The following is a 14,726-nucleotide window of genomic DNA, read 5'->3' as shown; positions in this document are numbered from 1 at the left end:
CTCCATTGAAATAACCAGTCCACCAGTGCGGAGCCTGTCATTCCGGGAGTTTAGAGGCATCATTTGCATCCGAACACTGAACCCGCCCCCCGCCACAGTCTGCGTCCCCGGTTTAAAATATTCCCGCGAAAACAGCAATACAGACAACGGTGTTCATTAACAAAATCGAAATGATTTTATTTTTTGGGAAGGGGAAGGGGGTGAAGGGGGTATGTAACTGGAGAGGATAGTCAAAATGAACTGGGTAAAGAAACGGGGGCAGATTCAGCTTTTCTGTCCACAAACTGAAAAGTCACTGGTTGCCCTGCTCACTCAGGAACCTAGCTTTCAAAGCCTCCCGGATGCACAGGGCGTCCCGCTGGGATCTTCTAATGGCCCGGCTGTCTGGCTGGACGTAATCAGCAGCCAGGCTATTTGCCTCTAGCTCCCACCCCGCCATAAAGGTCTCCCCCTTGCTCTCACACAGATTGTGGAGCACACAGCAAGCTGCAATAACGATGGGGATATTGGTTTCACTGAGATCACAGCGAGTGAGTAAGCTTCTCCATCTCCCTTTGAGACGGCCAAAAGCACACTCCACCACCATTCTGCACTTGCTGAGACGGTAGTTGAACAGTTCTTTTTCTGTGTCCAGGGCGCCAGTATAGGGCTTCATGAGCCAGGGCATTAGCGGGTAGGCTGGGTCCCCGAGGATGACTGTAGGCATCTCCACATCCCCAAGAGTTATTTTGTGGTCTGGGAAGTAAATACCTTCCTGCAGCCGTCTAAACAGACCAGAGTTCCTGAACACGCGAGCGTCATGAACCTTGCCCGGCCATCCGACGTAGATGTTTGTAAACCGTCCCCGATGGTCCACCAGTGCTTGCAGCACCATTGAAAAGTAGCCCTTTCTATTGATGTACTGGCTGGCCTGGTGGTCCGGTCCCAGGATAGGGATGTGAGTCCCATCGATAGCCCCACCGCAGTTTGGGAATCCCATCGCGGCAAAGCCATCTATGATGACCTGCGCGTTTCCCAGGGTCACTACCTTTGGGAGCAGTACCTTCACGATCGCCTTGGCTACTTGCATGACAACAACCCCCACGGTAGATTTGCCCACACCAAAGTGGTTCGCGACTGACCGGTAGCTGTCCGGCGTTGCAAGCTTCCAGAGGGCTATGGCCACTCGCTTCTCAACTGTGAGGGCTGCTCTCATCCTGGTATTCTGGCGCTTCAGGGCAGGGGACAGCAATTCACAAAGTTCGAGGAAAGTCCCCTTCCGCATGCGAAAGTTTCGCAGCCACTGGGATTCATCCCAGACCTGAAGCACTATACGGTCCCACCAGTCCGTGCTTGTTTCCTGGGCCCAGAATCGCCGTTCAACAAAATCCACATGCCCCATTGCCAACGTGATGTCCTGGGCGCTGGGGCTCGTGGTTTCTGACAGCTCTGTGCTACTCTCCGACTTCAGGCCATCACGGCGGTGTCGTAGCCTCCTCGCCTGATTACTCTTCATCTGCCTCAGGGAAAGGTGTATGATAAGCTGCGAGGTGTTGAGAACGGCCACAAGTGCAGCGATGGTCGCAGCGTGATCCATGATCGCAGTGCTGTGGCGTCCGCGCTGTCACTGACCAGAAAAGTGCGCGAACTGATTTCCCGCCGGCGCTTTCATGGAGGGAGGGAGGGCGTTAGTGACGGACGGATGACGACAAATTTTTTTTACCCAGAAGGCATTGGCGGCTCGACCCAGAATTCCGATGGGCAGCGGGGACTGAGGGAACTGTGGGATAGCTGCCCACAGTGCACCGCTTCCAATATCGACGCTCGCCCCGTTAGTGTGGACTCACAAAGTCGAATTACTGTCCTTAGTGTGTCCTTAGTGTGGACACACACGTTCGACTTTGCAATATCGATTCCACATATTCGATTTAAGTAAAATCGAATTACCCTCGTAGTGTAGACATACCCTGGGACTGGAGGCTTGGGAGTCAATGAGAGTGGAGAATTAGTGTTTGTCAAAGAACACAGAACAGCCAAAAGTAGAGGCTTTGTCTGTAGTGGAGGAAACCCTAGTGGTCAGTGGCCCAAAAATGTAGCAATCACATGTTATGGGTGGATAGACTCTGAGGTAGAAAAGGAGTAGAAAAGAATCCAGGGTGGCAGAGAGAGTGGAGTGGAGGGATTCAGCAGCAAAAGAACAGGAAGGAAGGGACTGAGAGTGGCAGAAGGGGCTGAGAGTGGCAGAAGGGGCTGGTCTGGAGAATTGCTTACAGAACTGGTTATATGGTGTGGCCAGCATAATACATCCCATTTAGCCAATGCAAATTCTAACTGCAATAAAATAAAGCACAAACCATGAGTGACAATGAAACTAACTTGCAGAAACATGAACCCTAAAAATAACAACAATATAGGAAACAAAGTACGTATCATTTCCTATTTAAGCACCATTGACTTCCTAGAAGTCTGAATCTCCACCTAGAAGTGAACTTTAGTAGATCATAAACTGTAAAGAGCAAATAATTTCTTTGGCATAAAACAAATTTACGCAGCTTTAGCTGAAATCAGTATAAAGTTAGTACTTTAATTGGCATTAAATCTAAAAAAACCTTGTGTGCCAAATTAAACTCCCCAATGTCAGATGTTAATGGTAAGCTGGTAACGCTCCTCACAAGCATCTGCCATTTTGAGAGGCCTGTATTTCTGTGGAGACTCAAAAAATTAAAGAAGCCAAGCAATTTCTATCTTGAGCAAGCAAAGAACTACAGGAAAATTGTGTATGTTACATCAGAGAGCTTTACTTTGAGGAAAAGAGCATAAGATCTCTCCCTAAAATCTTTTATGCTTCACTTCAAGTACTTTGCATTAATGAGCTGAGCAACTCTTGAAAGCGAGAGGCGACCACAAGTGCTATGCAGTAACACCCTAGTCAAATAGCTGCAAAATAATCCTATATATAATCTGAAATTATTTCAGTTTTTGACATTTAAATAGTTGTTGCGGTTTCGGTAAATTGCAACTGCTGGGAAAAGGAGCAATATATATTTGTTTTCAACAATGTCTGATGTATCACTGTCTAGCTTTGTTTTGTTTTTTAAACTCAAGACAACGCACCACTAAGCACTGGGCAATGATATGTCATACAAGTAACATGTGTGAGACACATTTCTAATGCAAAACTCAAGTCCCCTTGTTTTGTGTCAGTAATACTTCTACTGTATGCATTGTAGCACTTAAGACATGGGGAACTAGCATTATCAGTGCTGGAAAAAATGTATCACAAAATTATTCAGATGTGATATTTTTCATGTCAGAAGAGAAAGTCAGGATTACTGCTGAAATGGGGAGAGATTCTTGGAATGAATGGGTACTTAAAAACTGCACAGATTTATATAAAATAAGAGAACATTTTGTACCATACCTCTGACCTTACATTTTATACACCCAAATATTCATCAATGATTCTCTGTCTTTTACCAGCGCAAAATGGCATAAAATTACCCTTCTACTGATAATGTTTACATTAATCAATATTAGGTATAATGGCAGTTTCATATAAATCAAATGAGATGTATGAAAACATCTAGTATTTAATGTTACATTAAACACATATTCACAAAATAAGTTTTAAACTAATGCATATATAATGCAGGTGTAAAATCCCCTGTATCTTTTTCTATGGCTCATAATAATAATAATAATAATAATAATAAATCATTCCCTTCCCACCTTATGATACTTGGTGAGCTGAACCAACACTGAAATATAGGACAATTTAAATATACCATCTAAGAAAAAGATTCATTAGAATGCATTTATTAACATAATTTTATTAAATTGCTTTAATGACAGAAACTTTACTAGAGAAAATCTGAAAAGCTATAGAGTGTACATAAAGATATACAGTTTGATGAGAGCTATATCTCACAGTTGATATATTTTTTAACCAAAATACACTTTTATCTGTTTTTCATAACGAATATATTTCTTTTAAATGTCTCCAATCTTATTTTTGTTTTTATTTTTTAAACTATTTTTATTGCAACACCAAATATCTGGCCTGGAACTGTAATAGTGACTGTTCTCTCCTCCCCCCCCCCCCCCCCCCCCCCGCACTCAGTTCTATCAGACACTGTTTTGTTTAAATACTAACTAGCACAGCACTGTGGATTTAAAATCAAATAAAATAATATTCATTTCTTATGGTGCTGTTGGTTTCCCTTATGAACTGCGTTTCTTGTAGACTGAAAGCTCAGAATCTTAAAAGAGATTCTGTTCTGCAGACCAAAGTTCTCAATGGGAGATAAGGGAGAGGGGTCAGTCAAGGAGTCAAAAAACAAAACAGACATAAAACACACTTGCGATCCTCAGCTTTAGATATCATCAGAAAGTGGGAATAAAAAGCAGAAACACATGGCACATTGAGAATACTGTATCACTTATGGCTTATAACCAAAGCAGCAATTAAACACCTTTTATCAGTCCGTAAAATGCCTTCCTTTTTTAAGAATTCAGAGAGACACACACACAAAGACAAATCCTTTCTGAGCAGCAATGAAAACTTAATAACCTACCATTTTCTTTGCACTCTTCAGGAGGTTTAGCCTTTTTCGCAAGTCGTGGATCCAGCCATGATGTTGTCTTTGTGTTATGGCTGAAAAGAAAAGAGATCACTCTGAGCAGACACATACTGAAAGGAATCAAGTTTATTCCTTAAGAAAAAAAGGGTTAGTCCAACAAAATTGCAATCGATACACTTAATTTGCTTACTGGTTCTAAGTAGCCCTGAAGGAGGTGTAAGAGTAATTGTGCAAGGCAGCTGTAAATTTGGCAACCTCAGCTCCCTGTCCTCAAAGCAGCTATTTTTATTAAAATCAACTAGAATGTTGCCAAGTTAACCTCATTGAAAATGCAGAACTCATCCAGAGCAAAAGGAATTTATTACAAATACAGTGTTCTCTAGTTGAATGAGTGAGGTCGACAGGATTCCATACCATCCTCAGAGTTTTTGGATAGAATTATTTTCATCTTAAACCTGTCCTTTTCATACATTCGTGTTTGTTATTTCTTAACAGCCATGCTGGCAAGGCATTGCAAAAATGATGCAAATTACAGTGTGCTCCTGAAAAGTCTACATTTTCTAACAGAGTGATTAATGACACTTTGTTTAACCAACCTTTATCTATTCCATATCTAATTCTTCTACCGCGATAAGATGTATTTTGCACAAGCTGAATGAATCATGTGGCTATTTTGTTATACTCAGAATAGATCTTTCAGGAATCAGCAATGAAATAGTCTCTGAACTGGTACAAATTGTTTTCCAGGAGAGTATTTTGCCAAATGAATTGACACACAGAGCATCTAATCAGAGTTAAAACAAGCTTTTTTAATGTATACCCTTTCCACATCCTTTTGAATTTGGAGCCAAATAAAAATACAATGCCAAGAAAGGAAGGCTATAAAATGGGAAGGAGATGTAACAATTATTCTCATATTTGCACAGGTGCCTGTCTTCTAACACTGACATCCCTTTCTAAGGCATGTTTTATTTATCTAACACATCCTAGGAGGTTGCTCACTTTGTACAGTTTTATATATTACTGAATTATTTAGATTATTAATATAACATTTGCTGTCTAATTTAAAATTTATTTAAAGCATTTGTTGTAAATGTTAGTGAAAAGTAGACAGAACCAGGCAGCCAGTCAAAAATTGATCTGGATACATTTTGTAATTTATCAATTACTGGTATTGATTTATATACATAGTGAGATCTGGTCCAGTGGTGTGATCCTTCCATTAAGCATAAGAAAGTCCTGCTTTCTAATCCCTACTCCTATCCTGACTACCTATGTACTCTTGGGTATGTCAATTCTCCTCTTTGCCTTGATTTCACCAATAATAATAAGGCCAATTTTCAAATTTGGATGCCTGAAGTAGCCACTTAAATTTGTATTTAGGCATTTAAATACCCATTTTAGGCATTGGGAGCAGGTGGCTTTCCTACCCTACACCAAAACACAGTCTACAGATGTTGAACAGAGTAAAGTCCCACCCTCCTCTGGGTTGTGGCTTTATTTATGTAGAAATTAATAATAATAAAATAACTTCCAACCCACGACTTCAGCCCATACTTTAAATCATCTGTGGCTAGGGTTCTTCCCTGAGGACTGTTCTGCCTAGAGCTTCTCTAGAACCACTCCCACCTGCCTGTAAGCTAGGGTAGGGATAGTGAGCCCCACTTGCTACAGTGAGTCAGCAGGAATCCACCAGCACTTTCTTTCAGGCTTCCTCGAATAATAATACATAGCTCTTATATAACGCTTTCATCAGCAGATTAAAGCACTTTGCAAAGAAAGTCAGTATCATCACCCCCATTTTACAGATAGGAAAAACTGAGGCACATAGCTGTGAAGTGACTCCCCTAAAGTCACCTAGGAGCAGAGCCAGAAATAGAACTAAGAACTCCAGAGTCCCAGTTGAGTGGTCTATCCACTAAGTCACTTTGCCTCAGCCTAGAGCAACTTAAGAACTCTCCAACATGTTACCAAATCTATATGATGAGTTGATGCATCATTTAACTACACATTTAAGTCAACGCTCACAGTAGATGTCTAAAATGAGTATTTATTTAGGCACCAAAAAGGACATTTAGGTGCCAAATTTAGGCACCTGAGTTTGAAAACTAAGAGCAATATTACTATTTAAAGTGTGAACTAGCGACTTGCATTTTCCAAGGCTTTTGTTAAATCTAAGAAATTAACCAGAAAACAGTTAAGTACTGTTCCAACATAGGTGTGACTTTCCTAAAGACTCAACTTCTCCTTGTTTGTAAGCTGTGGCCAGGATAAGCAGTTAATAATCTAATTAAAACACCAAAACCTAACCAGTAAGCATAGCAAACAATAGGAGAGAAAGAGGAAGGCAGAACAAGGGCACTATATTAATACACATAATACCAACACTAATATCACACTGTTATACAAACTATGTGCACACATTAATGTTGCTGAACCATTAAAAACCTTTTAAAATCATTCTTAATATCAGCTATCCACACTGCCACTCATACTAACCATCAGTGGTCAGCTGGCTTCTTGCAGGTGTCGTAACAGATGCGAGTCCCGCGGACAGATTTGAAAGAGAAGGTAGTGGTTTTACAGATTAGTTCAGATTAGTCCATTTATACAGGGCAGCTTGAGAGGAAATGCAAAGGCAATTGAGAAAGTGCACAAACAGGCATTCAAGGCTGGTATCACTGACTGAGTGAAAGGGGTGAGGTGATGCAGTAAAAGCATCCAGAAAGAAATATAGCTGCAGTGCAATTAACATTTTTCCCTGGCTTCTCGTCGGTTATTCAGCAAAGAACCCTACTTCATCACTGGAAGGCATGCTCAGAAAGTCTCCCCTACATCATTTCCATGAGCCTGATTATTGTATGTTGTAACTGAACTGAAAGGCAGGTGTAGAATTCCTGAACAAAATTACATCTCTGCTACTGAGGGCAAGATTCCCCCTTGAAATCAAAAGCAGCTTCTTAAAGCCAAAAGCCATGGAAAGAGTTTTGATGTCAAAGTTCCCATAGGCTTTTACACTATGCTATGCTCCTGGAACATGATAGTAGTGAAAGATTTTAATTCATCCTAATTTGTTTACCAGTGTACAAGGGAGAAATTGTGCAGAAGCCTAGAGTCTACTGTGAATCTGCTGAATAATGCCTAAAATACAAAATGAAAGTAGCTAAACCTAATAATGTAGCCAAAAATCAATTAAATAATTATTGCTGTTTTAACTGAAATTGCCAATACTATGTACTAGTGGGCTATAGAAATGTTTTATTATAACCAAAGTATGATATTAACACAGGAAAATTATGAAGTTTCATGCAAAAATTATTCTCCATATGGCTTATGTGGAATGAAAGGAAGGATTGTTCACTGGTTAGGTGCCAGCCTGGAACTCAGAAGACCTTGGTTCAATTCCCCACTCTGCTACCGACCTCTTGTATGACCTTAGACTCTTTGTGCTCCTGTTCCCCAGCTGTAAAATGTGGATAATAGCACTTTCCTACCCCACCAGAGTATTGTAAGGCTAAATACATTTCAGAGTACGAGGTGCTCAGATACTGTAATAATGGGGGCCATATATGTGCCTATGATAGAGTGACAGAAATAGATGGTAGATCTCTGTCTATTTTCAGGAGTGTGGCGGGCACAACACAAAATCTACTACCGCACTTGGCACCACTAAACCTAAGACTGGTCTATACCTAAAACCTAGGTTGACCTAGTTACGTTGCTATATAGTAAAGCTGACCTAAGCCCCAGTGTAGACCTAAAAGTACCTCTTGGAGAAGTGGATTTACTAGAGCGATGGAAGAAGCCCTTCCATTGTTGGAGAAAGTGTCTACACTACACTACATTACAGTGTCACAGCTGTACTGTAATGGAGCACAGCTGCACCACTGTAGAGTTTCTAGTGTAGATATACGATACCCCTAGATATCAAAGGTGAATGGTGCCATAAGATATACATACACAGGAATACTAATAGTGCTCTCTCACTAGAAGGGGAATGGAGATTGAAGTATCCTGTTACCGCTAGGGTGGTGTCCTTCTGGAGCGGGCAGCAATGCAATACAGCAGTGTGAACATTACTGCTGCTCATGCTGATGAGGCAGCTATAGGGCTATCCATTTTCACATAACCTGAGTCCACTTAAAAACAAAATTTACTGCATGCTGAAAATGTACATAGAAATTTGCAGCTTGGGACCAAGTTACAACTTTTGAGAAAAACTGCTCTGCACAGGGGTTGAGGTTCACCTCTCAGTGCAGCAGAAAAGCAGGAAAATGCACATAGAAGCATTAGATGCCCATTACTGAGGCACTACAGGCTGCCTAGCTAATGTTACTATGTGTGCCAGTGTCCTCAGATATTGGACACTGAGGGCCAGATTTCTGAAGATATGCAGTCACCTAAAGATACAGATAGGCAGCTTGTGGGATTTTCAAAAGTACCTAAGCCCTTAACTCCCATAGGAGTTAGGCTTCTACGTGTTTTTGAAAATCCCACTGGGTGCCTATCTGCATCTTTAGGAGCCTAAATACCTTCAAAAATCTGGCCTCAACAATGCATTTCCTAATTTTTGTGGATATGTGCAAGACACCGCACTATTTTAGTGTAGTTTTTGTTTGATGAAATAGCATTAGCAGTCTGTCAGTTTCAAGCGCTTTGACAGATTCAATCTCTTGTATTAAGAGAGACTTCAGACAATCTTCTGAAACATTTCTGAAAGGAATATGGGCCGTAGTTTCCAAGAGTAATTGTCTTTAATGTCTCTTGAAAACACCATAAATTAATTGCAAACGGTGGCTCTCTCCAGCTATGTAATTTGCATGTTATTGTGAAATGCCTTATGAAAGGGGTATTTGCCAGTATATAGTTCAAGTCAGCTGAGAGACAGATCACATATGGGTTTTTCAATGTACTGCACAGCATTCAAGAAGGTCCACAATGTAAAAGTTCAGGCAAAGGAGAATATATGAGACAGACAGAGATCCAATATCCCACTGTATTTCTCCTGCCTTTTTGATTTTTTGTTCTAAATGCTCAGCCTTTTACTCATATCTCAGGCAGAGCTCTGGATGTGTAACATTTTTCAGCTGGATTAATACTGATTTCAAGCAGTTTAGTTAAGATATGTGCGGGTACAGTGACAGGAAAATAGGGCTCTAGAATTGCAATTTTGTAGTCCCTCTTCTGTTGGCTGTAATCAGGGGGGAAAGTAACATAAAGGACTTACCGGTACGCTGGAGTACTGAGCGGTGGCGTGGCCTCAACCGGAAGAGGCATGGCCTCAACCGGAAAAGGCAGGGCCTTTCAAGATTTAAAGGCCCTGGGGCTCTGGCTGGGAGCCCCAGGGCCTTTAAATCACCCCAGAGCTACCAGCTGCAGAGGCGGCTGGGAGCCCCAGGGCTCAGAGGCGAATTAAAGGGCCTGGTGCTCCGGCCGCTGCAGGGAGCCCCGGGCCCTTTAAAGCGCCGCCGAATGTTTCCTCAATTTTAGTAAATTCACCAGTGGCAGGACAGTCTGTCACTGGGTACAAGGAAATGGCCTTGGAGAGAATAAGTCAAGGGTGGCTTGTCTTAGTTTCCTACTATGAGTTATATTAGGGCCCCAAGATCAGTAGCGGCATATGATCATACTATGCTTGATAGGAAACTCATCAATTCAATGTGGCATGTAAATATTGTACAAGAATAACGGGAGCCTAGGAATCAATCTCAGAGGAGCCTGATGATGCAGAACTCTCCAGGAGATGATGGTGATACTGGTACAGACAGGCCTCATTCACAGATAGAAGGGGAGCCCTCTCTCCTGATGTGCACCGTAGAGATGCACTGTAAAAAAGAGCTACAGGGAAAGGTCCTGAGGAGGTTTGTATCATTATTTGGGGTGGCAAAAAGAACCTAATCACCTCAGTTTTCCAGGTCCCAGTTCAGCAAAGCACTCAAGCACTCTCATTTAAAAATACATGCTTAGGGATTTACTGAATAGTGGTAGATTTATGCATTTACTTAAAGTTAAGAATGAGATTAAATGCTTTGCTGAATTGGGGCTTTACAGAGCTTTTAATATTGTTGTATTTATTTTAATAAGGCACCAGTGGGCATTGTTTACAAATGATCAAAGGAGCCAGTGCCTATTGACCTTTGCCTATTGCACCTATTGACAGTGCAAGGTTCATCTCTTCTCTTAAGCATTTCTTCACTGGAGGGCTAAAGGATTTTTTGTAACAGCTTTTTGGAAGAGAGAAAAATTGAAAAAACATTATGATTATGACTTGTGTGTGCAAACTGAGACGGGTCACACTCATCAGTTCTGTTTAAAGAGGGGGAAAAGAGGCAGAACTGGAGACTTCTGTTGGAATGTGCTATTTACAAATAGCCATTTTAATTATTGCATGTTCTTGTTATCATATATTCTAAATAAAAATAAATGCAGGGGATTGACTCCTGTTTAGATGCCTATGTTTGAATATTTGGATGTATATATAAAAGGGAGGCTGTAAGGGAGCACCAAGAACTGTGTGTGAATTGCTCCTCATAACAAATATTGGTGAGCATCCTGTTTGAGGTATGTGCTTCCTGTTTTTTCTCTCAGCCTATCAATGTTAACTCACCTAGGCAAACACACAGTCACGCACCTATTTCAAAAATGGAAACAAACCAACCAACCTATGTATGCTCTATAGAAGTATCACTGAACCATCCTGAGAACTTTGTGTCTGAAATGTCTTGTCTAGTTAGACCTAGGGGAAGAGACAGCGCCTTCCAATGTGTTTTGTATGGTGCTAAACTGGCCATCCGTGATTAACAATAATAAAGTATACAGATAGTTATCCTTCTTTTTATCAAATTGCTTTTGCTTCCCTTCTAAGTCTGCCACATTCATTCCAATGGGAGTGTTTTGCTATACGAACTTGCTTAAAAATTTAGTTAGGTTAGTTTGAGGAGAACTTAGGAAAATATTCTCCCCTTGAAATCTAAATCCTCTGGGTATACCTGGGAAAGCTAAAGAAACTGAGATCACTTACTGCTTGGAGTCCTTGGAGTTTAAATGAACAATTCACAAAAACCTCAAATGTAGCAGGAATAGAAACTGCACACTAATGACATTTTTTTCCACCCAGTGTGATTTACATTTTTAAATGTCTGTTTTTATCTATAATTTAATAATCATGATATGGTGTTTACCACTCTTTGAGGAGATGGTGTTAAACAAATAGGTTTTTGTTGTCTTTTTATCTTTCTGTTTTTCACTAAAGCAAACGGAGCCTCTTTTATGCCATTAACCAAACTGACTCATAAACAAAGAGGCAATTTAACGGCATCTCCACAGCATGGCATCTAAGCTTAACCCTGTGAAATCTGAACAATATGAAGAACCAAATGATCAAAGAGATCACATTTAGTTCAGGACCTAGCAAATAATCTTACATTTTGGAGGCTGAGCAATTCTATATTCTAACACTTACATTATTCAAAAATATATCTTAATTTTTTGCACATATTTATTGCACTCTTTTTATCCAGTCTGTACCTCTGATTTCTCGGCTTAATGTAACATAGACTGGCGCAAGTGAAAGATGGTGATTGCTACAACTGTTGTATAAACCATCACATTTTCAGTAAAGAAAGGAAGCTGCACCATCAAAAGAATTTATGGGTAGGCTTTGCTTTATAAACAGCAGAGTTATTTGCATTCACTTTATTTCTTGTGAAATATATGTTTGTTTTCAACTGAATTGATTCCTGTAGTTCTTATCACTGTAGCAACTTGGTGTTTTCGTTACAAAAAATAACATACATAAATCATACAGCTTTTCTTGCACCGGGTTAAAAAATAGTTACACATTATACAGTTCCACAGCGGCTTCTATCAAAACATGAAAAAATGTGCAAAAAAAATTACATATGTGCATGGGGAAAGAATCAGAAGCATGTTTGAGCTACCCCTCAGGAAAGCTCATATATGCTCTATTTGGGGGAAGTTACTATGTTTATTATTTTTTCTTGAATACGCATATTTTGCCCTTTTCAGCAAAGATCACTTGTGTTTCAACAATTTCTGCTCTTTTCAGACTTGCATACTCTTGAGGCTATCTAGAGTGTTAGTCATGTTATTAGCACATACAGAAGTGTAAGAAGTGCAAGCTTTATTTAGTTTGGTGATTTTATACATTTTATGAAAACATCACCGCAAAATTGTCTCTAAAATAAGAATCTGAAAAGAGTGTTAAACCATCCTAGAGGCCACAGTAATAGAAATAATAAGTAACAATAATATAAAGTGAAGTTTTTTTATATTGCTTGTAAAGTTATATTGCTTGCAAAGCCCTCTTAAAGCAGGGATATATGTTACCATTTCTTTTCTGAGTGGGGCTGTCATTTGGGGACATAGTGATTTTTCCTCTCTGTTTCTTGTGAACTGCAGCGGCAGTCAAAAAAGTGTTAGGAACCAGCAGGAAAGGGATAGATAATAAAACAAAAAATATCATTTGCCACTATATAAATCCACAGTACACCCACACCTTTAATACCGCATGTAGCTATGGTCACCCCATCTGACAAAAGATATGTTAGAATTGGAAAAAGTGCAGAGAAGGGCAAAGAAAATGATTAGGGATATGGAACAACTTCCATATGAGGAGGGATTAAAAAGACTGGGACAGTTCAGCTTGGAAAAGAGATGATTAAGGGGGGGATATGATACAGTCTATAAAATCATGAATGACATGGAGAAAGTGAATAGGGAAGTGTTATTTACCTCTTCACATAACACAAGAACTAGGAGTCACATGAAATTAATAGGCAGTAGGTTTAAATCAAACATAAGGAAGTGCTTCTTCACACAACACAGCTGACCTGTGGAATTTGTTGCCATGGGATGTTGTGAAGATCCAAAGTATTATTAGACTGTGACCTGCTCTTGAACAAAAAAGCTGACACTTCCTGTTAGGATGAGTTGCAAACAGTTCTATGTGAGGAACACCCAGGTTTGAAAAATGAGTCTTAATATATCTGGCCAGAGAGACCACTTGTGGTCTCTGCCGAAAGATCTGCTCAAGTGGTCTGCCAGACACTTCTAGACACCTGGAAGGTGGGACCTTTGAGGTGAATAATGATCGTTATAAAAAACTGCCAAAGCTGCATCACCTCCTGACAGAGACGATTCAATCTGTCTCTCCTTTCTGTTTACACAGAGCATTGCTGCTGTGTTGGCCATAAGAACAAGTAGAGTCTTTCCCTTGATGAGGGGAAGTAAAGCCCAATAGGCTAGACGAATGGCTCTCAAATCTCTTATGATTATGTGAAGAGCTAAATCTTGGCCAGATAAGAGACTTTAGGTCCAAAGATTCCCCAGAAGGGCTCCCCAACCCACAGAAGAAGCATCTGTAACCAGTCAATGTGGGTGGTGGGGGGGGGGGTCGAAGGGAACTCCCACATGTGCATTGGTTGGGTTCATCCACCAATTCAAAGACTCCTGTGGATACTTGAACCAGCATGTCCAGTGGGTTGACTAATCAGGGAATACACTGAGCTCACCGAGCTCTGCAACTTCCTGAGATGAAGTCTGGCATGCCGAACCACATATGTCCAAGAGGCTATGTGCCCTAGAAGTTTGAGGCAGTTCTTTACAATCATGGCTGGATGAGCCTTCAGGTCTAATGAAATGGCTAACAGTCTGGAATCTGACTTGCAGGAGGAAAGCCTGGCTATTGTAGAAGCCAAGACAGGTCTTATAAACTCTATCCTCTGAACAGTGGAGAAGACTAACTTGTCTTCATTGATCAGCAGACGCAAAACTATGAAGAGGGACTGGATCTTGATCACACTGAAGTCTACCTGGCTTTTGGCCCAAACTCTCACCAACTAGTTGTCCAGGTATGGAAATACTTGTACTCCTGTTTTTCTTAGGAAAACGCAGCCACCACTGCCATGCATTTTGTAAATACTGGTGGGGCCACAGATAAGCCAAAGGGCCAGACTGTAAACTAATAATGGGAGTCATTGACCATAAACCTGAGGAATTTCCTGTGGCTTTTATGGATAGTCACAGGGAAATATACCTCCCTCAAGTCAAGGGCAGCGTACCAATCACTGGGATCCAGAAGGGAATAATGGATGCCAGAGTGATCATTCAAATTACATTTTCTTTATATATTTGTTCAGTTTTCAC

General features: G+C 40.7%; 1 protein-coding gene across 1 annotated transcript in view; it reads right to left on the bottom strand.

Moving 5' to 3' along the window:
- Positions 1-14,726, bottom strand: part of MAGI2 (membrane associated guanylate kinase, WW and PDZ domain containing 2) — a 1,103,226-nt gene that overhangs the window by 332,153 nt on the left and 756,347 nt on the right. Inside the window, exon 6 of the mRNA XM_029910860.1 lies at positions 4,554-4,633. Within this exon, the coding sequence (XP_029766720.1) occupies positions 4,554-4,633 (80 nt within the window). The remainder of the gene's footprint in view (positions 1-4,553; positions 4,634-14,726) is intronic.

This window comes from Terrapene carolina, unplaced genomic scaffold (genome assembly GCF_002925995.2).
Source record: "Terrapene carolina triunguis isolate 2854851 unplaced genomic scaffold, T_m_triunguis-2.0 Scaffold68, whole genome shotgun sequence".
Lineage (NCBI taxonomy): Eukaryota > Metazoa > Chordata > Testudines > Emydidae > Terrapene > Terrapene triunguis.
The sequence above is the reverse complement of the archived record's forward strand: the minus strand, read 5'-3'. Positions and strand labels throughout refer to the sequence as shown.